Genomic DNA, 24,816 nt, shown 5'->3' with positions numbered 1-24,816 from the left:
GTCAAGACTTCCCAAAATAAGTAAAAAAATACTCTTAAAACAAGAGGAATTCTCTGGCATAAAAACTAAGAATTATCTTACCTTTAAAAAAAATAAGCATGTGTGTACTCAGTTTAAGATTTTTAACTTAGATTTCAGTTTTTGCAGTGCCTGCTTAGATGTTCTCTTGTAGATACATAATGCAGCTGTGAAGGTTTGACTACGCGACTAGCTTGAAAATGACATGTCTGAACTATTAAAAACTGCATTTAAACTAATTCTATGCAGCTTTTCTGTGTAGACTATTGGAGTTTTATCTCTTACATATAGTCCATAGTTCAATGCAGATGGTGCAATCTTTTTTTTAAATCGATTTTACTGTTTTATTGTTATTTCTTGTCTTGTTTATACTAATGTGTTAATGTATGGGGTCTGCAGCTGAATATGTGCCTATGACAAATTTCCCCTGGTGGGATAATAAAGATTAATTCATTCATTCATTTAATTCTTAGGATGCAAATACAAGATATTTAATCAAGATATTTATATTTTTTTTAAATACAAGATTTTTCTTGTTTATCAGTTGAAGGCAGATTGAGCTGTGTGAAGACATCTGCTGGCTGCCTGATCTTTATGAGCTACAAACATCAGCAGTATGGTTGAGGGTACAACCCCAGTGATGACCTTTTGAGCCACTTTAGAGAGTGTAGTATCAGAATTGGGTACAAAATGTCGCCTGGTCTGAAGAAGCTCCATGTTTCAACGCCTTGTAGAATCGATGACAACAAGAATGGGGTCAGTTCTGGGGTAAAACCTACGATGCGCCTGACAAAGAGACAGAGGAGTGTATATAACATTTGAGGAGATAACTGAGGAAGAAATATGACAAAGAGGGATTACAGTAATTTGGAAAAAGACTGAAGTACCACGTGTAATAGAGGTGGGAAAATCGAATCGAAAAATTGAAAATCAGGATTTTTTTTGTTTCACAATTTTAAAATCTTTTTTTGTTTTGTTTTTCAATTAAATAAAATTAATCCACTATTAAAAAAAAATTTTTTTGTCATTTTTATTGATTTTATTGATCTTTTTACTTGTCTTCTTGGGCATTCTAGCAGCAGAATGATGGTCTGGCTACTACGTTGTTTTCTCCTAACTGGAATCAAGAAAAATGACTAGCAAAGAGAAGTTTTATCATTGTTTTTGTTTTAATCTACAAAAATCATTAATATTGAAGAATCTTAAGAATCGGGACCAAGCGGCAACCTCCCGTGGTTAAAAGTGAAGCCCATGTAGAAGTGCAAAAAACTGCAGTTCCCCCTTCATCCACTAGGGGCTCCAAAACAGAGCAAATCCCCATAGACTCCCATGTTAAAAAGACCAACTTCACAGCAGAAATAAACATGTTTACAGCCTGGTTCATAAATCCATTTTAGGTTTAATAGGTCAGGTTTACCTTCATCACAACTGAGTGAATTTTTTTCTAACTCACCCGTTTAAAAGTAATTTAATCTCAAAGTTTGGCAAATTTAGGGGCGTGTCCTTTTGATTGACAGGTACCGATCTCTGGCTTCAAGTCAGAAGAACGTAGAACAACCGCGGTTTTTAGCCAGTTAACAACTTGACTTAGCTTTAGCCCGCTTACCTCCGTTAGCATAGCTCCCATTATCTCGGGGTTAGTTCGGTTAGCTTTTAGCTACAGAAAGCTTGGAGTTCGCTCGATGTCAATCATCCACCATGACGTTCACGGCCCCCCTCTCAGCTCCACCTCTTTGCCCGTATTTGTATTTTCAAGTTGAGACGATGCGCATGACGCTGCCAAGATGGCGACAGTAGGAACTGCCTACTGAGCTTCAATTCAGCTCTTCAGAAATCTATGGGTGACGTCACGGGGACTCCGTCCATCTCTTTATATACAGTCTATGATCGGGACAAAAGCATATGGTCGCAGCCCTAACATGTAAGGTTATGGACAGTAGGAATATAAAAATTTAGCCTTTTTACAGAAAGAGAAGCAGGCAGTGTTTAAGAAACTCTGGGATGTTTTATAGCTATTGTGAAATGTCTGGACCCATCACATGATGAAGGGGAGGAGGACATACTCTGAAATATGGATAATTAGAGCTCAGCTTTGTGCAAAAATCCACCTTTTCATCATTTTTGGCTGATGCCTGAATTCAGTGGGACAAGATTAAACATTTTATGTGTCAGAAGTTGTTTTGTTCTAATGAAAAAGATGGATGTCAGACTGACCTATGAGGCTGTCGGGCCTGGGCAGAGCGCTCCTCTGGTACAGGCCATACGGGTCGGCGCCGTAGGCCAGCGGCTGGCTCTGCCTGGGCAGCGTTGAGCCGTAGTGCTGCGGCACTGCCGTCATCCCTGAACGAAGCGGCGACCCGGTCAAACCCCTTCCCTCGATCAAGGACAGGGTGGAGCCCAGCCTTCCCCCGCCTCCTCCACCAATCACACCCCCTGCACTTCCCAGACCCTGGGTGACATCAGTCGGGGAGGTTGGTGATGGGCAGGAGGGTGGCATGGTGGTACCGGGGAAGACAGCGGCCAGTGGTTTGGGCTCAGACAGGATGGGCGAGTCGTACGTGCTGCCTTGAGATGTTCGCAGGGAGACGCGGGAGGGAGAGACTGTGCCAGCAGTACCACAACCAGGAGACTGGCTCCTGGAGGGGAGGGAAGCCATCCTTCGTAACACCCGGCTGGATGCCTGAGCAGGAAAAAAAAAAAACAAATCGGCTTACTCTTCCAGATAGTGGAAATGTTGCATTTAATTAGTCTGATAATGAGACATCTATTTTTATGACTCCTTACTAAAAATGCCCTTTGATATTTCCAGGTCATTATGTTTGTGGTAATGCCATTAAACTGTGCTTGTGCTGGATTTAAAATCTACATAATGTGCCGTAATATGCTTGAAAGCTTCGCTTATGATGCAGAAAAACCCCAAAATGATTACAAGCACTCAGAAACAAAGGTAAACCTCTACCCTTAAAGGTCCACTGCATGCACACGTATTCCACTTACTTTGTGCTACGATATTATTAAAAGTTAAATAAAATAATAAAATGATCTCAGTGGTCCTCCTAACTTAATTTCTAAATAACATTTTAGTGACATTTTAGTCATTTCTAATTAACATCTGCCTGATTCTTGGGATTGATCTGCTTTCCACAAGTATATTATACATAATTAATTAATCAACATGCCTGAATAAATACCTAAATAATGAACATAAAACATTTTTATTCATGAATTTATGGTGAAACTTTTTTTTCCCCCTCTTCCTGTCCTGCAGACCCGGCGACTAGATTTTGATCTGTGATGCTTTTATGACTGGAGGACACCTGAGAGGGAAAACTGAGAGTGGAGGCACGTAAGTATCTATTGAAGCTGCTGGGTTTGAAATAAATCAGGAGAAAAATTCCCTTTCTTTCTGCCATTCCTACGTCTGCTGTCATGCAAAGAGGACGTAATTACCAGCTGCAGTGAAAGATGATAAAATATGTTGCAGCCATTAAGTTAGAAGGTGGTTTGATTTAAAGAGTGTGGTTGATGTTCTTGACAGTAATTATTGAGCTTCTCATCGCTGCTCCCGCTCCGGGGATGATGACTGCCAAGAACTACGTATTTCAGACGCTGCCAGTTGGAAGAGCCTGCTAAAATTGGGGGAACATGAGTATGATTTGCCCCGATGTGGTTTAATAAAGTGGCTGTGAAGCAGCTTTTGATCAGGCTATATTGTTATTGGCCAGTTGTCATTATATTGTAGCTGCTTAAATGAGTGTTTTCTCCTGAGGGCTTTTCATCCAAAGCTGCAGCTCAAAGTTAATTAGAGTAATAATTAATTTCAAGGACTTTAAAACTATTTTCTTCCCTGCTTTCCAAGGACAGACGTACTCTCTGAACTCCAGTTAGGAAGATGGAAGAAATAAAATAGTCCATAATAAAAGTAATTTGTTAATAGGGATGTTCAATATTTTTACTGATATCCGATATAATAATTTTGTCCGATACAAATATCAACCGAAACCAATATTTTTGGAGCGAGTTGTGCCGAACAAAGCTATACAAGACATGTCTTATCTTTTGTCATTTTGAGTTAGAGGAGCTGCACCTGAAGAGTTTAATATGTGTAAAAGCTGTGACATTAAAAAAAAGTGCAAACCAATACCGATAATTTCCTATATTGCATTTAAATGCCGATATTGGTTAATAATATCGGTAGGCCGATAATATCAGACATTTCTAGTAAATGAAAAATAAAAATATGATTTTCAAATCTCATAAACCTTTATTTTATTGAACATACCAGGTGTTGAAACTGACACATTTTACCATTTGATGGAAAATATAAGCTCTTGTTTCTCAGTCCCACTTGCCTGCATGTTTTAGATGTTTCCGCACTTTAACACACGTGTCTGAAATGAGTGGCTCATTAACAGGCTTGCAAAGAGTTGGATGAATAGGATAGAAATAGAGAGAAAATCTCAGACGTGGACGGCAGCGGTACTTTAGGACTTGAACTGAGAAACACTGTGTGAGCTTATTTTGAATTTGATGGCAGCAACACATGACAAATAAGTTCGACCAGGAGCAAAGGAAAAAAGGCTGGAGAAGTAATTTGCACAAATTTAAAACAACTGGGGGACAATCTGACAAATATTGGTCTTCTGGCAACAGGTTAGTGACATAACTTTGTATAAAAGCAATATTTCAAAGAGGGATGTAAAGATAAAGTTCATCAATCTGAAACAAACTGTCTGTAGAAGATCTCACCATCTACAGTGTATCATATCATTAATAAATTTAGAGAATCGAGGATATTTCATGTGCATGGGACTATGCTGAAGGTCCAAAGTGGATGCTTGTGATCTTGGGTTCTTCAGGCACTCAGCATAAAAAACAAGCATAATTCTCTTCTAGAAATCACTGCATTGACTCAGTAAGACATCCAGAAATCACTGTCTGTGAACACAGTTCACCCTAAAATCCACTAAGTTAAAGCTCCATCACACGAAGAAAAAGCCATATGTGACCATCTCCACGTACCATCTTCTCTGGACTGAAGCTCGTTTTAAATGTGGAAAACCACTGTATTGTCAGATGAATCAAAACGTGAAATTATCTTGGAAAACCACGGAGGTTGTAACCTGCAGACTAAAGAAGGGGAGGGAGCATCCAGCCTGTTTTTAGTGGACAGTTAAAAAGTCTGCATCTCTGATGGTGTGGGGTTGCATCAGTGCTTTCCACGTCTGTGAAGCTCCATCAACGTCTCCTTCAGGGAAGACTTTGCAGATTTCAGCAAGACAATGCTGAACCACATCCTGCATCCATCACAGGAGAACTGGTCTGCCTACAGTCCAGACCTTTCACCAGTACAAAACATCTGGAGCATCATGAAAGCAAACATCAAAGTCCAATACTGTAGAACAGCTAGAATCCTGCACCAGACCAAAACAGAACGTTTCTCTCCTACACCTCCAACAACTGGCCTCCTCACTTTCCAGATGTTTACAGACAAATATAAAAACAAGAGAAGATGCTACACAATGCCTCATCATCATGAAACTACTTTTTACAGATGTGTTGCTGCCATCAGATTAAAAATTAGCTCAAATTTTCCATAAAATGATAAATGACCTCAGTTTCAGCGTCTTTTATGTTGCTTATGTTCTACCGGAGATAGAATAAGAATTTATGAGATTTGCAGATCATCAAATTCTGTTTTTGTTTACAGTTTGCGAAGCATCCCAACTTTTCCATTGAATTGGAAGTGTATAAATAAATATCAGTGAAATATCCTGCGATGGACTGGCGACCTGTCCAGGGTGTACCCTGCCTTTTGCCCAAAGACTGCTGGGATAGGCTCCAGCTTAGCTCAAATTTCCCATAAGCGATTGGGATATGAATGAATATTAGTGAAATGTTACAAAGCAACAAATATATCAAATGGAAAGATGTAGCAGATAAAACTGACTTGAAGAATAAAACCTGGAAACAATTTATCCTCCCTGGATACATAAGTGCCTTTATCATTAATTTTGAACACCAGATTTGAAGGCCTTAGTTGAATCTTGGAGATGCAAACAACTGTAGACTCTTCAATCATAACCATTGAGCTTCTGAGCATCAAAATGTTTAATAGCAGCTGAGAAAGTAGCTGTATCTTGTGGCTCACTTGATTAGACGCATGAGTTACCAAGTAGGTCGAATAAATAATCAAGCTCTCATTTTCTACTGCTGGTCTGATGGTTAGCAGTACGTCCTCATAAATGGCTGGTACAGACTGAATTTTGCATGAGGTCCTGCTCCAAGTGGAGAAGTTCAAGTATCTCCATGTTTTGTAAACAAGTACCTGAAGAGTGGAGCGTGAGATTGACAGGTGGACTGGTGTGGCATCTGCAATGATGAGGACTCTCCATCGGAGTGTCGTGGTGAAGAAGGAGTTGAGACAAAAGGTAAAACTTGATTTCCCGGTTGATCTACGTTCCTAACCTAACCTACGGTCATGAGCTGTGGGTAGTGACCGAAAGAATAACACCATGCATACATGCAGTCTCAGTGATTTTTCTTTACAGGCTGGCTGAACTCTTCCTTAGAGATAGGTAAGAAGCTCTGTGATCCAGGAGGAGTTAAGAGTAGAAGGGCCGCTCCGAGGAGAACCAGATGAGGTGGTTCTGGCATCTGGTTTGTATGCCTCCTGGACCCCTCACCAATGAGGTATTCCCACCCCACCTGGACACACTAGAAGGATTACATCTTTCAGCTGGCTTGGGATTGGGAACACCTTGAGATCAATCCAGATGAGCTTGTAAATATGGCTGGGGAGAGAGAAGTCTGGGCTTCCCTGCTTTGGCAGCAGACCCTGTAACCTGACCCCAAGTAAGGTCCAAAAAGGATGGATGGATAGATGGATGGACGGATGGATGGATGGATGGATGGATTGATGGATAGATGGATGGATGGATGGATGGATGGATGGATGAATTAGGTTGAATTTTGCCCCTTCCATTGTGTCATACATGATTGGCCCTTGTATGAACTGTCTCTTCATAATGGAATGAATTCTGAAACTTTATTTATAACAAACAACATAAGAGGGAACAGAGGGAAAGGATGTTTGAGTGACGCCACCCAGAGAAGATCAGGCCTACCTGCCCTGATGCTTGACCCTCTGCTCTCGGGCTTCGCGATATCGAAGCTCGGGGCTCTGAACGCACCACGTTCTGGTTGCTATAGTAGCTAACGCTGCTGTCCTGGTAACCGCTGTCTGAATACGAGGTCATTTGGGCTGAGTGACCTCCTGAGCCTGTAAAAAAAAAGAAAGATAAGAGGCCTTAGAGCTTAGTGGTGTGATCAAACTGCATCAGTCACAGCAGTTTAGTTATTTGCATATTATCTCACATGGCTTTCAACTTGCTAAATGGCATTATGCATATAAATACGTCCACGTGGGTATCTGCGTTGAGCTTTTATGCTGCTCCTGGAACAATCTGCTGGCCTACTTTCTGCTGTAGGATGAAGAGGAGGAAGCATGTGGGGTATATTTTTACACTCTCACACCACTCCAAGTGAATGGAATATAAATAAGCCAAAGGCAAATTTGTTTTAACAATTCAAACTACTGCTCAGATGGTAGATGTTTACTTGTATTGGAATAAACTCAAGTAAAGGAGGTTAAATGGTCTGCAAGAAAGGCTGGGCTTTATGCATTTATTAAAAAACAGTTGTGCTATTTTACTTTCCCGAGATAAAACAGAAAAGTCTCATGCACAAAGACAAATTCACAGCTGAACCAGATTTTGCAGTTTAACACGAGCTTCTAGGCAGCCTGATGGACCCAAACTGTCAAACGCTCCAGTGCAGATGCCTCGTGTCCGACAGTGACAGGCTGCAGATGTAATGCCGGGCTCCCAGATGAGAATAATTAGAGACCCTTTCCAGCTGAAACAAAGGAGACTTCATGTTTTACATGACTTAAGCTGATATTAATAATGATAAACTGATGTTTTTGCAAGTTAAAAACTGTCAGGAAAAACTTGCACACCATGGTTCATTTGAGTTTTATACTGAAGATATTTTTACATAATTTTTGTAAAGACTTGCTTGAAAAATATTTATAATACATAATATTTACGGACTGATTACAGAATAAACAGACTCTATTTTCTAATATTTGAGTAAAGTCTAACTTCTGTATATTATTTGTAACACACACTGACACTGGCCACTTTATTAGGGACACCTTGCAAGTACCGCGTTGGACCTCCTTTTTCTTTGGAGACTTTGCTCCATATTGACATGAAGCATCTCACTGTTGCTACAGATTTGCTGGCTGCCCATCCATGCTGAGAATCTCTTTACTAAATCATGTCTATATTACTAAATGCATCGAGCTGCCATGGGATTGACTGGTTAGATATTTGTCATAACAGGCAGTTGAACTAGTGGACCTAATAAAGTGGCCGATGCATGTTTCCAGTTCATTTCCCCAGAAACACCTGACAGATGTCTGAAAAAAGGAGCAAATTAAGATAAAGTGCAGAGATACCTTGTAAAATATGAAATTGCTTTTTCTTATTGTTGTTTTTTTTAAGACTGTTTCTGTGTTAAAGGTGTTTAACAAATGTCTTCTAATCTCAATCTGATTATAAGAAATTAAGTATTTTACTTCAGCTACTTGCTCCTAAGTTCTGGTACGAGTGCATGGGATAATTCTGCTTTTTTTTTTTTTTTTTTTTTTGAGCTGTCTAATATAGTTTGAAGAGAGTTTGATCTAGCTGAAAAACAGTGATGTCAGGAGACAAAAGCAGTAATTAATCAGGAGACAGTGCATGCTGAATTGACAGGTTTCTGCACAACATTATCACAGAGAAAATGTACAACTCTGAAGCTGAACGCAGTCCACATCCTGATCTATTTAGCAGAAGCAAGTTCTAAAAAGGAGATGAAAAGATTATTAACTTTTTAAGCCACCAAAAAAAAAAAAAAGATGGGTTGGAATTGTTTAATATTCCAAAGAGGACCCCGGCGTTTTGCCAACAGCAGGCGGACTGGAGTCGCATGGGTCTCAGAGGAAGCTCAGTCAACTAAAACACCCAGATCATTTCTCAAAATGCTAAACTGATTTGTATCATAAGACTTAATCTCTTTTAGGATCATACAGGACATGATTATATGGAAAAAAAAAAAAAAATTATATTAAAACTTCTTCAACTTCATCTTCATCTTCTGCCACTTATCCGGGGTCGGGTCGCGGGGGCAGCAGCCTAAGCAGGGAAGCCCAGACTTCCCTCTCCCCAGCCACATTTGCCAACTCTACGGGGGAGATCCAGACATGTTCCCAGGCCAGCCGAGAGATATATTCCCTCCAGCGTGTCCTGGGTCTTCCCCGGGGTCTCCTCCCAGGGGGACGTGACTGGAACACCTCACCAGGGAGGTCCAGGAGGCATCCTGACCAGATGCCAGAGCCACCTCAACTGGTTCCTCTCGATGCGGAGGAGCAGCGGCTCTACTCTGAGCCCCTCCCAGATGACCGAGCTCCTCACCCGATCTCTAAGGGAGAGCCCGGACACCCTGCGGAGGAAACTGATTTCAGCCGCCTGTATACGAGATCTCGTTCTTTCGGTCACGACCCACAGCTCATGACCATAGGTGAGGGTAGGAACGTAGATCGACTGGTAAATCGAGAGCTTCGCCTTCTGGCTCAGCTCCTTCTTCACCACGACAGACCGGCGCAGAGTCTGCATTACTGCAGATGCCGCACCGATCCGTCTGTCGATCTCGCGCTCCATCTTTCCCTCACTCGTGAACAAGACCCCGAGATATTGAAACTCCTCCACTTGAGGCAGGACCTCACTCCCGACCCAGTGAGGGCAATCCACCCTATTCCGGCTGAGGACCATGGTCTCAGATTTGGAGGTGCTGATATATTAAAACTGAATTATTAAATAGTGTTCATGGTTATTTCATTATTCAGTCAAAAAGAATTTACAATGAAAATGTATTTTATCAAGGGAGATTATTACAATCTTGTGACTGGATGTGCATAATATCCAGTCATGTTTGTAAACCAAAAACCCTGTCACGAGGTTACAGTCCTCAAATACATGCTTCAGAGAAATAACAATGAATGTGCTCACTCGTGTGTATGCCAAGCAATGACTGCCTGCCAGCTAACTTCCTGGGAGCTTCCTGCACAAATGATTCAATAAAGATACAGAGAATATGAGCCGTGTTCTGCTATGAGACACAAGTTTTCTGTCCTGATGGCCACATTCAGTGTCCGTATTAGAAAATAAAAAAAAGTTTTACATATGTATGTCACACAAAAGCAGAAATCCGTGCTTAAGAAGTAGAAAGAAAAGTAAAGAAGTAAATAATTGCCAAGCTCTTATCCATGTTGTTATAAAAATGAATTCCGCTTTAAACTGATGAAAAATGACCATTTAATTCCTAATGCAAATATCAATTCAGAATTGATTGAAAAGACAGAATCCATTTAGTTTTTAAAAAGAAAGAAATCAATTCAAGAAACGTGTAAAATGGCTGAAAACGCTGCAGCATATATGCCAGGCCTGCAGGTGGCGGTGTAACGGTGACACCGAAAGGTTTCAGAGGCAAAGGAAAAGACATGGGGCGTGCTAAAAAGCTGTTCTCCTTGTTCACTTGTCCACCAGGATTTTGCTGCAATAACCACATATAGCTGAGAAGCTTCTGCAACACGGATGCAACACAATGATTCGACGTTGTTGTAGCTGTTGGTGGGAAAATGGGGCTAAACTTCAGGAAATATGTTTATGGGTTGTAAACATTGAAACAATTGCTACGTTTACATGGGAGTTTTGATTCCTGTTTAATTCCAAATAAAAGTTAATTCCTCTTTAAACTGATGGAAAAATGACCATGTAAACACTTAATTTCTTACGCTAATTTCTATTCGGAATTAAACTTAATTCTGATGTAAGTGGCTGGTTTATTCGCATTTTAATTCCGAACTATTTAATTCCTCTGACATGTAAACCTTAATTCCGCTCTAAGTTAATTCCGGTCGTTCTGAGCATGCTCGTTACCTTGTTCTATCCCGATGACGTGTGTTGTTTTGCCTCCCATGTTCGCTGGTCTATCTTTCTTCTCCTTCTCTGTTGCTGCAGAAAGTGAAGTAGTATGCTCGTGTTGAACTGCTACTTCACATTTATAATAAAAATAGTGGCGAAACTGGTACTTATTATGTAGTTTTTATAAGTTACGACTGAAAAGACGAGAAGCAGGGAGCCAACTTAGTTTATTTTCAGTATACGCCATCTGTCCAATCAGAACCCTTCCTAATCCGCCTCTCTACAGAGGAATTAAGGGAGGATGTATTTCATGTCCATTCGGAATTATTATTGTCATGTAAACTCGTAGCGTTATTTCCGAATTATTTAATTCCGAATTATAAATTCCGAATTAAAAAACCTGGCGGCGTTATTGGAGCAAGGTGATCTGGCAGGGTGGAACAAGGTGATTCAGCAGTGTAGCTAGGAAGACAATTCCAGCCGCAACGAGGCAAAACGCGCCACGCCACAGACGGGCGAGATAGACCCTGCCCAGCTATGTGAGTACAGTTGATCTACCGTTACATTATATCGCCAGGTGGAGTCAGAATACTGTCGCTGCCTTTTTACGTGCAGGACAAGGGTTTCCTCACGGCGGCTGGCCTGGTCGGCGGTGACAAAGAAGCTGCTCAGCGAGTGGAGAGACACTGAAGACTGTTTTAGCCTTTTAGCTGTTTTCTGGGGATTTTATGGACACGCCATTCAATCTTCTATTGACTTTTAGGTGTTTTATCAAGCTAACGTGTGTAAAAATAAATCTGGTTGAATTTACTGGCCTCGATTCATGATGCTGATGCTCTCTGCTCGGCCCACCTTTTAAACTGGGAATTTTAGCTGCTAAAGTAGTGAGATCCAGTCTGGTCACACATGTACATGTGGGTTTTTTTCCCAGCTTCCTCCCACAGTACAAAGACATCCTGATTTGAGTGTCTAAATTCTCACTAGGCGTGAATGTGAGTGACTGAATGTTTGTTTCTCTGTGTTGGTTCTGTGATGGACTCAGAACATCTCCCCCTCACAACCCTACAATACACATAACCCAAAAGGTTATCTCAAGAAAAACAAGAAATTATCCTGTTATCACAAGAATACAGTGTTAAGAAAACATGCGAGCACATCTGCTTCCATAATGTAAACACATTAGTCCAAATAAAAGCACATGAGATCTTTTGTTATTAACCAATCTGATCCAGGCAGCATGTCTAAATGGGTTTAATTACTGCATTTGGAGACCATCAGTCATCTTTAACAGGGAGGGGCTTTTGCAGCATTGACTGAAGCACAGCAGAGAAGGATGAGGAGAGGTCTGCACAAAGTCACTATTCCAACATTTAAGCTAATTCTGTCTTTTTACAAAGTTTTGCTGTGATTTTTTTGAAAAAAAAAACAAACTCTTTTCAGGTGCTTCAGACTCTAAAGGCTGAAATCTGTGATATACAGTATGTTTGTGTACCATGTTTCATGTTTACTGGACTGAAAGAAGACATGACAAGTAAACCCTCAGAGCTGCATCCAATACTGCCAAAAAAAACTGCCTTTTTGAATTCACATGAGAAAATGTTTACTTCACAACAATGCCAAAGCTTTTTGGAAAGCTTCCCACTGAATTCCTTGAAGCCACATGCTGTGTAAAAGTAACAGACCCTCACTGTCATGCAGGGAAGCGCGGTCTGCGTCAGGCAGGTAGAGTCCTTCCTCTGCCTCCAGGTGACGGCCAGGACATCCAGATGCCTCCAAGGCTCCACCTTGGGACTCTCCTGTAACACAACAAGCAGCAAATCCATGCTAATAATTAATCAAACACTGTTTTTTGGGTAAAGTCACACATTTCCTGAAACACACACACAAAAAAGAGAAGTTTGCATGGAAGCCAAATCAAAATCATCATTTTTGCAGGGAAAACCTCTTTTATTTTCAACAACGCTTTTGTTTTTCTTGAGAGTTGACAGTGAGGAATGGGCCTTAAATCTGAGGGGATGGCATCAGGGACAGAAGAGTTAATGGATCCAAATCAAAGCCTATATTTAGTGGCGGAAACATTGTTTTGTTTTGCTTGACCGGCTGTGGCTGCAAGCCGGCAATTCTCAGCCCTCTGGGGGTTATAATGGCTTTCTCAGGTGGAAAAACAAATGTTCCTTTGTGGCAAATTCGTATGGATTTTTAAAGCTACAGTCATAATAAAAATTTTTTAAAAAAAACAGAGGCAACATTCAGATCCTTCACCAAGCATCACTGAAGATATTTGCTTTCATACGGTTTAAATCCACATGCAACATCACAGCAAAAAGAAACAAAAGCATACCTGCAGATCTCCATGCAAATGACTTCTCAGATGAGCTTCAGCAGCAGAGAAGAGGAGGAAATGGAGGAGACAAGAGAACAGAGAGTAAATCAAATCAAAGTCAAATACATTACAGTCCAGCAGAGAGGAAGGAGGACAGTGTTTTAAAATATATATTAAAAAAAAGAAGACATTTCCCTCAAAAATGTATTCAATATATGAGGAAGCGGAAGCTTCTGACAGCACAGAGTGAATTAATTTACTTTTTATATTAATAAAACACAACAGTTCATTCAATTCTGGCTGGTAATGTAACATGTTACATACCCACGCACTGGTTTATATGGAAACAAATGAATTCTTCTGATGACAACAGCTAAACTACTTTTTATCAGGGGGGGATAAAAAAAATGATCTTCTAGATTATTACAAAAGGTATAGTTATATTAAGGCTATTATATCTAATACAAAACTATTTGTAGATGAATCTCAAGACTTAAAACATCCTGACAGATTTAGAATCATCAGAGGCTTGAAACTGAACAGTTATAATATGGTTATAATACCATAAAAAGATCAATTCAATGTGCAGCTGGTCTAATAAAATTAATTTTAGTTCAAATAAAAAGAACGAGTCAGGAGAAATTTATGAACATTTGAAATGCTTTATCTGCAAATTTATTTGCTGAATCTGAAGCTGAAATTTGTGCTCAGGGCAGTCTGTAGTCATTTCACCTTGCATGCTCAGAGGTGCATTACAAGAGTGGTGTGTCCCAGGAGCTGGGTGGCATCCTCAGTTGGATGCAGACTGATTTATCTCACGTTATAAAGTGAAAAGTCTCATGACAGAAAAATAGATTCAACATTTTAAAAAAGGACAAACTGGTCATGACTTATAGCATCCAAGTTTCTTTCAACTTTTGATGGTGAAATAGAGGCAATGTTCATGTTGACATTATGACTTCACATAACTCTATGTGTGCTTTACGTTGGCATGGCAATACATTCACTAGACGGCATTTCAGACAATAGCAAACATGGTGGTGATGGGGGAGATCATGATAATGTACATTCTCAGAAACAGACAATAAAATTCGAGCAGTAGACAGCAGAAGTCTGTGTGGCCATTAAATAATAATGGCTTCTTTATACTTCTTTGCTAATTTGTTAGTTTGTTATCTATATAACTATATTAAAGAGCCTTTATGAAATCCTTTATGAATAATTTGCATTGAAACAGTCCAAGAAGCCAATGATTGATCTCATCGAGGTGGCTAATAATGCAAAGAGAAGGGGTCCCAGTATTGAGCTATGGGGGGCTCCAGTAGCATAATGATGGAATTTTGATGTTTTTGCTTCCCATGACACTTTCTGCTGGTTCACGTCTTGATTTCAAACATGTATCCTGAAAACAGTGTTAATTCTGTCACCTAAAATGTAGTGTTTTATCCTTCTTTTCTGACTGAAGTAGAAAAAAGGGAATTATTCTAGCAACACTTGTTATTTTTGTCGCTGGAATGGCAACCTCCTACAAACTTTTCAAAAATGTGTTCATGACTTCCTTTAAAACCCTTTATAGGTGCTCATTTATGATTTTATCTAACAACCCTTCATTTGCATGTGCCACACTAAGCACATAGGTTTTAAAGAGCCTAAACAGAAACTTAAGTTCTTTGGCTAAGAAGTCTGAAATCATTAAAAAAAAAAAATTGCTGTATTTACATCAACAGTTTAGAGCAACATTGCAGGTAAATCTATCTGATAAAATCAATTGTTAAACATAAATTAAAGTGAAACATAAAACACAAAGTACACCATAACACCATGTACCTGCTACTTTCTCCCGCTGGTGACTCGGCCTCCAGCATGCACCTCTCCAGCTGGCTTGCCACGATCTGCCGCTCCTCCTCCAGCTCCCGAGTCAGACGCTCAAACTGGAGTTCCTGTGGCAAAACATTAAGAGCAGCGATTACGACCCAACATCCACCATGATGCAGCACTTTAAGCTTATTCTTTAAGACGCATTTGATGCCAGTTAAAATTAAAAGTAAAACCCATTTCATGTTCAATCTGCATGACTTGTTTGATTTATGACTGTCTATGGGCTCGCTGAGAGTCTGTTAGAAAGTCCAGGGCTGTGTTTTATAGTGTTTGGGCTTATTAATGTGATAGAAATAAACATTTCAATACAACAGTGGTCTAAGAATGGCGCATTAGATGTGACCTCCTGATACTTTGATCATTCTGGATACAACATTAACTACTGTACAAAGCTGAGGGATTTTTTAGTGACTTCTCGCAGCTGGGTCATTAAAAAAACTAATCACTACCAGAAATTAACGCTCATTTTCATTTCACTTATTCCATTTATAAAAATAAATAGAACTGAAAAAACTGGGAAAAAATGGTACTCTATTGATGTCAGGTCAGAGGAGAATGGGAAGACTTGTGGGAGATATGGATGTTAGATACCAATATTTTTGGAGTAAGTTGTGCCAAACAAACAAAAATATTTGAAAAAATTTACATGACATCTCTCATGTTTTGTCATGATGAGTTATCAGAGACTTAGCTGAAGAGTTTCCTACATAATATGTGATTGTTGTGTAAATGTTGCGTCATAAAAATGGAATTAAACTATACAGCTAATTTCTGGAATTACATTTTAATGTTGATATCGGGCGATAATATCAGTATGGCAATATTATCGGTATGGCGATTATATCGGTATGGCAATAATATCAGTATGGCAATATTATCGGTATGGCGATTATATCGGTATGGCGATTATATCGGTATGGCGATAATATTAGACAGCTCTAGTTGGAGATGATATGCTAGGAGGAATTAAAGCAGTTTTCAAGGTAAAACAGGATCAACCCTGTACTAGCAAGGTGTACCTATTAAAGTGGCATCGATAAAAGTTTATAAAAGAATAAAGGAAGACTTAAAAAAAAGAAGAGGACTCCGCTTTGTTAATCAGCATTTCAGCTCCCTGAACTTGCTCAAGATTAGCGCTTCCAAGCACTTTCCTCATTTTGTGCCACAGTTTCCTGCTGTCATATTGTTATGGTATCATAATGGTAAGAATATCTGCTGATGTTTTTCTGTAGGAGACTTTTCACTTTAGTCTCATGAGACATGAGCAGTTGCAGGGAGACAACAGTCTGTCTGAGTGAGAGCAGAGGCAGCTGTCAGTGGTGGAGTGGACTAATGTTAGAGTGGTGTTGCTGTCTCAAAAGTTCGAGGTTTATGTGTTTCAAACTATGACAGAAATATGCTGAGACACTCTGTGAAACTTTTGGAGGACTGGGAGATATGGGAATTGTACCCAGCTGTGTTACAAATAGACTCCGGTCCATACACCGTGTTTGTCGTGAACATAATGACCAGAATAAGTACCGGCAGCCATACTGGTGAATAAATCCAACCCAAAGGCAACTTTTTATGAAGATACTGTTCAGAAATTTATGAGACCTGCTCCAGAGTGTGGAAGTCATTTTACTTCTAGCTGTAGCTATTTCCTCTGTTTTGTCTAGTCAGTCATTTTCAAACATAACATCATAAGTCAGTCTCTGCAGGTGACTTTCTTTTCACATCAGTTGTAATAGCTGAGCCAGACTGTTACATAAAACAATCCCTTTGACTTCTGCCGCCTCATTGCAACTGTTTAATGGGGGCCATTCACAGCGTTCTCACTCAGTATGGGTCAAATTGCAAAGATTTTATCTGTCAATCAAAAAAATTAACACTCAAACATAAGAACGGGGAAAAAAAGAAGAAAGGAAGCAATCAACAGAGATATGGAGAAGCATGATCCAGCTCAAACCTCAGAAGAGAAGATTTTGAAACCATCAGGGCAGCAAAACGTACAACAATATGCTGACAGAGAGGATGAGGAGGGATCAAACAGGAGCTAAGATCTATGTTAAAGAGGAAAAAAGCCAAAGCGTTGAACTTTTTTAGTACAACTTTAGACGTTAGATCAGATTTGAGTGGTGTGTTTCCTCAGTTCTATGTAACTTTATTGATTTTTTTTTGCCGTTTTGGTAAACCATCCAGAAAGGAGCCATAAAGACTTGTGTTTTATTCTTGCATCTGTTATGCAAAGAGACTTAATGCTGCTTCGTGCAGAAGTTCTCCAAATGAAAGTCTCCTGCATCACCAAGGAGCCAGAGTGGAACAGCAGCGAGAATCATTAAAAACATGGAGATGAAAGGTGCTGTGTTGGTTGAAGATCCCCTCCTGAGACACTGCGACGCCTCGTACGTACCAGAGGGAATATATGAAATAGAAAATAAATTAATTCTATGGGCAACATTGGGAAGATTCTCCAGCAAAACAATTAAAATACTAGATGTGAGTAGATGTCCTGAACTGAAAAAAGTCTTTTTCAACGTCAAACATCTTATATGATTCTTGGTTGTTGGATTGGATGACTGAGCTCTGAAGAAGAAGGTCGTGTTGGTATTTTAACACTACTTATCTAGCAAACGTGAGTAGCGTGTAGAAGAACCGGCTTGGTTACACGCTGCTTTTAGAGCCATTCTTCAACCAGTACTTGTCATCAGTTAGCCAGTGTGGTTGTGTTGGTCGCTCACAGCACAAGTGTTCAGAGTGTTTGAAAGTCTGAACCTTCACTTTACTTTCAGTGTGTCGCGTGTAGGAATGAGTAAAGTAACTTGTCAGGAGTGAGTGGGAGGCGCGGGTAAGTGAGAGAGGCGCAGGTAAGTGATGTGACAGTGACGTAAATTTTGCGAGACGGCAGATTTAGTCAAGGCGCGTGAAAACAAATATTCATTCTACATCATATTCTTGCCAATATAATCTTAAAACTGTTTCTGGAAGAAAATAATTAAAAAGTCTTATTCAAGGTAAACTCTGGAGCAAAGCGAGGAGGATCTCACCAGCTTGTCGGAGTTTATTGACGAGTGTTTCATCCGCATCGTCATGGGCAAGCCAAGCCAAACACCGACTCCGTCTGCGCCCAGATCCGCTTCAACCTCCAAGAGAAGCCGGAAAGAAGACTCACCCGGAGCGACGTCCTCTAACGGGGACGACACCTCGGACATCCTGATGTCCATTGACAAAAATCTCGCCAGCTTCGACGCTCGTCTGGGCCTGTTGGAAGTTCTCCACCGGGAGTTTCAGTCGCTGCGGGAGTCGCTGGAATTCAGCCAAAAGCAGGTGGAGTCTCTGGCCGCAGAGAACGCCAGCCTCAGGGAGACGGTGACTTCTCTCAACGAGGGAATGACTCGACTCACAGAGGAAAATAAAAATATAAAGGAAACTGTGATCGATCTCCAGGCGCGCAGCATGAGGGACAACCTGGTCTTCGCAGGAATCCCGGAGCAACAAGAAGAGGATCCAGAGCAAACAATCAGATCCTTTATCCAAACCAAGCTGAAGCTACCCGAAGACGCGGTGAGGAACATCTCATTTCACCGAGTTCATCGCTTAGGTGGGAAAAGACCGGACAGCCGCAGACCCAGACCGATTGTAGCCAAGTTCGTGAGCTACAAGCAGAAAGAGCAGGTGAGGGATCGAGGTCCGGAACTCCGCGGGACCGATTTTAGTGTAAATAATCAGTTTCCCAAAGAGATTCTGGAGAGACGCAGGGTCCTGTTTCCCATCCGGAAGAAGCTCAGAGACGAAGGATCCCGTGCAGTCATCGCGGTGGACAAATTGTTCGTCAATGGACAGCTTTACCGTGACAAAAATACCACCCCCTGGCTCTACTAACCTCAGGTAATATCTATCACTCATACAGCTAATTATTGTTAAATTTACATGTTAATCTGCTATAAGCACATTAATTATGGTAATTCAGAACTGTACATTTACTGCCAGTCTTTGTAAATTTGCTGTTGTTGTTGCTTTCGTTTTGTTCTGTTTTTGTTTTTTGGCCTTTTTTTTCCTCCCCCCCCCCCCCCCCCCCCCCCCCCCCCCCCCCCTTTAGGGCTTTTGTTTTTGCTCTTTTGTTTGTGCTATTTCTTTTTATGTGTAGTTGTAGTTGTTTGCTTTTCTCACTCCTTTCCTTTCTAGCTGCTCTTTCATTCTATTATGCCATACCAACAATAATAGGTAGGGTACGCACGTACATCCACATGACACAGACACTAAATGTCATGCACATAACACACCTACAACACAGAGCACGTTTAATCACATCAACACTCACCCCCAACTCTCACACACACTCTAAGCATGTGGACAGACATATAGGAACATTGTACACACAGATGAATTTATATACGCACACAATCTACACGCAGCATGCATGCATTAATGTGGGCTTGCACACACACTAACACACACATACTTTTATAGAAACACTTCAGTAGCTTGAGCATGACCACCTTGAGGTTTGTTACGTGGAATATACGGGGAGCTGGTTCCAGGGAGAAGAGGTTGAAGGTGTTTAGCAGATTGAATGATCTACAGGCAGACATTGTCCTGCTACAGGAGACTCATTTATTAAAAACAACAGCTAACGTACTCTCTACAGCACAGTTCCCTCACGTGTACTCGGCCTGCTTCAACTCAAGACAAAGAGGAGTAGCCATTCTGATAAACAGGAAAATTCATTTTACTGCTAATAATATAATTTTAGACCCAGGTGGAAGATTCATAATAATGACATTATCTATCCTAAACATGAAGTTATGCATTGCAAATATTTATGGCCCAAACACTGATGACCCCTCCTTTTTTCATTCCTTCTTCTCCTTACTATATGATCACCTTGATAATACACTTATCATTGGGGGCGACCTCAACATGACCTTAAACTCTGGGATGGACAAGGGGGGCAGAGCAGGGAAACACAGGGTCTGGCAGTCAGCAAGAGTTGTTAAACAATATATGGAGGATTTTGGTCTTTGTGATGTCTGGCGCTCACAACACCTCACTGCTAGAGAGTACACTTACTTTTCATCTGTCCACCACTCATACTCCAGAATAGACTACTTCCTCACTAACAGCTCTATGATGAACAGTATCTCAGAAACTAAAATCCATTCCATCACTATCAGTGATCACGCACCAGTATCATTTACCCTAATGAATAAGAAAACTAAACCATCTTATAGCAAATGGAGACTTAATACATCATTACTTAAAGATCCTGATTTTATCAGTTACTTCAAACGGGAGTGGTCTTTGTATATAGAAAACAATGACATACCAGGAACATCAGCTTGTGTTCTTTGGGAGGCAGGAAAAGCAGTAATGAGAGGGAAAATAATTTCATTTTCATCACATAAGAAAAAGAAGGAGAGTTCAAAAATATCTGAACTAGAGCTTAAAATAAAATCACTAGAAGATGCCTACAAGGCTTCTCCAGAAGAGCAAGTGCTGAATCACATAAGAAAGGCTAAACTAGAGCTGAATGAAATAATTAACCAAAAAACCCAGTTTTTGCTACAAAGACTTCGCTTAGAGAATTTTGAACATAGCAACAAATCTGGAAGATTTCTCGCAAATCAATTAAAAGCAAACAAGGAGAAAACAACCATCTCCTCTGTTAAAGATTCAAGAGGAAATATCCTCCATGATCTTGATGGAATAAATGACACATTTAGGGATTTCTATAAAACATTATATTCCTCAGAAACAGATCCATCAGACAACAGCATTGAGGAATTTCTCAGCTACCTCAATCTTCCAAAGTTACAACAGGATCAGGAAATGGTTTTGGACGCACCCATTTCAGTAGGGGAACTACATGAAGCTTTAAAACACATGCCCAGCAATAAAGCTCCAGGACCAGACGGTTTTCCAGTTGAATATTATAAAGAATTTTGGTCTATACTAGCACCCACTTTTTATAAAATGGCTTCAGAAATTAAGGAAAAAGGTCGAATATCTCAAAACATGAATTTGGCTAGTATTACAGTAATACTAAAACCAGGAAAAGACCCCAAACTCCCATCTAGTTATCGTCCAATATCACTAATGAACGTAGATCTTAAAATAATCAGTAAAGTGCTTGCTACAAGACTAGAAAAAATAACTCCACTTATCATACATCCTGATCAAACAGGATTTATCAAGGGACGACATTCCACCACTAATACGCGCAGACTAATAAATCTAATTGATTATGCCACCATACATAACCTGGAAACTACAATAATCTCTCTAGATGCTGAAAAAGCATTTGACAGGGTGAACTGGAAATTCTTATTTGCAACATTAAGAAAATTCGGGTTTGGCTCATCGTTTATCGACTGGATAAAGATACTGTATAGCAATCCAAATGCATGCGTCAGGACAAATGATCAAACTTCTCACAGCTTCAGATTGCAGAGAGGCACCAGACAAGGCTGTCCACTCTCCCCCTCACTTTTTGCAATCTTTATTGAACCCTTAGCAGCTAGCATTAGACAAAACAAAGACATTAAAGGCATTAACTGTAGAAATATGGAGCATAAGACCAGTCTTTATGCTGATGATGTATTACTTTTCCTTCAAAATTCACAATCATCCATCTCTCAGACAATCGCACTCATCAATAAATTCTCATCAATTTCTGAATATTCCATTAATTGGTCTAAAACCACCGTTCTACCCATCAACTGTTCCTTCCATAATACTCCTGACACTGCTTTACAGTCAGGAGATATTAGATACTTGGGAATAAACATCTCACCCAGACTGTCAGACCTTATAAAGCTAAATTATGTCCCTCTACTAAAAACAGTTGAGGACGATCTCACACGGTGGAAATCTTTACCCATATCACTAATGGGAAGAGTTGCAACTATAAAAATGATGATTCTACCTAAAATCAATTATCTGTTTTCAATGATCCCCATTAAACCTCCCTCCACCTGGTTTAAATCGCTGGACTCTAATGTTACTAGATTTCTCTGGAAAGACAAACCACCACGGATTAGTCTAAAAACACTCCAGAAGACTAAAGATAGCGGTGGCTTAGACTTGCCTAATTTCCAAAATTACTTTATAAGCAATAGACTACAATACATCTCTAAATGGCTTAAACCTAGCTATCTAGATGAACCATGGCTTAATATAGAAGAAGCTATGTGTGAGGATATGGCAATTTCAGACCTGCCATTTATCAGCACAGCTGTCAAACGCCAAAAATGCTTTAAAAGCATTAATATCAGCTCCTCACTAATGGCCTGGTGGGAATTTCTTAAACTAACCAAATCCTTGCTTATTCCATGCAAACTTACACCTATTTGGAACAATCCCGACATCCAGCAAAACCGGAAAATGATAAACTTCCCTCAGTGGAAGAATAAAGGAATAAAACAGTTAGAACATTTAATAGAAAATGGGAACTTTCTCCCTTTTGATACAATTACTTCACGATATGAAATCAGCAGCACAAAATTCTTAGAATACCACCAACTTAAATCTATTATAGGTAAGAAATACACCCCTGATCAATTAAACTTGCAGCTACCTATCAGGGCTGCAGAATTCTTAAATCTCAATGCCCCGAAACTGTTATCCAAAATATATAGATTACTATCAAAGCTAGATGATTCCATATGTCTCCCAACTTCTAAATGGGAAGCAGACTTATCCAGTAACTTTGACCAAAATGAATGGTCACAAATCTGTTCAAATACATTTACAATGACTAAGAATTCAAACATGCAACTAATACAATTTAAAATTCTGCATAGAACTCATTATACAGGACACAGGATGTTCAGGATGGGTCTGTCACAATCAAACATCTGTCCACACTGCACTGGCAACACGACTGACAGCTACTACCATGCTTTGTGGTCTTGCCCACCTGTCCAGGAATTCTGGTTTCAGGTATGTAAAGATCTGTCAAATTGCTTCAAATGTAACATCCCTACAAACCCTAAACTGGGCCTACTGGGTTACTTGGGTGAAATTAACATAGAATTTAATTCTGCAAACTTAATCCTCACCAGTTTATGTATCGCAAAGAAAACTATCCTTCTAAACTGGAAAAGCAAACAAAGTCTGTGTATCCAGCAGTTCAGAAATCTCTTATTAGATCACATCAGTGTCGAGATGATGTCTGCCTCCTCAAGAGATCAGTCAGCTGAACTTTATTCCCTCTGGTCCCCTGTGATCAGCTCCATCACTTAGTATGGGGGGAGAATGTGACCTTATTGCGCTCGGGGTTGGTGGCCGGTTGGGGTTCTCTGGGGGCTGTGGGTCTGTGGTGGGCTCCTGGGGGGGGGGGATTTTGACTGCTCCATTGCTGGAGTGGCTAGGTTTCTAGCCCTACGGTGGACCTGGATGGGCCAGCGGCTGGAGTTGCCGCGCAGCGGCGGGGCGAGGTCGCTGGCGGGGGATGGGTTGGCGGGCGTGACTCCGTAACGGGCGCCTGTGCCGCCGTGGGGTGGGCTGGGCGGGGTCCCGGGCTCCGGTGCCCGGGGTTGTCCCCTGTCTCTTGGGGGTGGGGGGTCGGCTTGTGCCGGGGGGGGGGGCTGGGCTGACCTGGACCTGCCGCTGCGGCGGCGGGCAGGTACGTGCTCTGGTGCCTGGTTGCGACCCTGGGACTTGTTGAGTGGGGGGTGTTTGATAGTGTGGATGGGATGTGAGTGTGTATGGAGGGATGTGTGTAGGGGGTGTGCATTGAGGACTGGTGGCGGTACATAGGTATGTGGATGTGTGTGGGTGGGGAAGTGTGATGATGCGTGTGTGGGGGGGGTGTCGTGGTGTCTGTGGGGGGGGGTAGTGCCGTGTGTGTAGGGGAGTGGGGTGATGCGTGTATGTGGGGAGTGGCGGTGGTGCATGTATACGGGTGTGTGTGTGGGGGGGGAGGAGGGGGGAGGGGGGGCGTGCTGTCTGTGTGTGTGTGGGGGGGGGGGGGGCAGGGGTGTATGTATGGGGGAGTGGGTGGTGCATGTGTGTGGTAGGTTGGTGGATAAGTGTAGATATGATGGATGGGAGTGGGGGAGATTTGGATGTGACGTGGGGGTCAGGAGGATGGTTTTAAGGGTGGGCTGAACGGGTGGCTGGGTGGACCTGAATGTGTCTGGAAGTGTGTGTGTGTGTGTGGCTGTAGGTGTGTGCTGAGACAGTGTGAAGTGCCAATGTGTGGACAAGGGGGGACTTCATGTCCCCAGGTGGGGGTGTCCTCTGTGAGTGAGGGGGCGGTGGACAATCGGTCTGGGATTCCCCTTCTGCCGCCCCGCCTCCTCTTTGTCCTCGTGCCCCCCTTCTGCATGTGGTGGGTTGGTCCCCTCTTGTGTTGGTGATGACTCTCTGGTTAGAGTCGCCGAAGGCTCTGGTTACGGGGATGGCTGTCCCCGGCTTGTCCTGGTCCTTGGGGGGCCCTGGGAGTAGGGGGCATGCCCAGTGCTGCGGGCGGCTCACCTTCTGGAGGAAAGCTCACTTTCCTCCAGACTTAAATCCCTCAACCCCTCTTCCTCCCCGCTCCCCATCACACACAGGCAGGGTATTGGGAGGTGTGCACGTGGCGCT

General features: G+C 41.4%; 1 protein-coding gene across 1 annotated transcript in view; it reads right to left on the bottom strand.

The window, feature by feature from the left end:
- pkp4 (plakophilin 4) overlaps positions 1 to 24,816 on the bottom strand; it is a gene marked incomplete at both ends in the record, with an annotated part of 74,956 nt that overhangs the window by 29,215 nt on the left and 20,925 nt on the right. Inside the window, 5 exons of the mRNA XM_079264022.1 lie at positions 2,233 to 2,698; positions 7,146 to 7,300; positions 12,716 to 12,844; positions 13,390 to 13,424; positions 15,199 to 15,311. Coding sequence (XP_079120148.1) covers positions 2,233 to 2,698; positions 7,146 to 7,300; positions 12,716 to 12,844; positions 13,390 to 13,424; positions 15,199 to 15,311 — 898 coding nt within the window. The remainder of the gene's footprint in view (positions 1 to 2,232; positions 2,699 to 7,145; positions 7,301 to 12,715; positions 12,845 to 13,389; positions 13,425 to 15,198; positions 15,312 to 24,816) is intronic.

Source organism: Telmatherina bonti (assembly GCF_933228915.1).
Source record: "Telmatherina bonti genome assembly, chromosome: 24".
NCBI classification, from domain to species: Eukaryota; Metazoa; Chordata; class Actinopteri; order Atheriniformes; family Telmatherinidae; genus Telmatherina; species Telmatherina bonti.
Note: the sequence above shows the minus strand (reverse complement) of the source record. Positions and strands in the feature narration are given on the sequence as shown.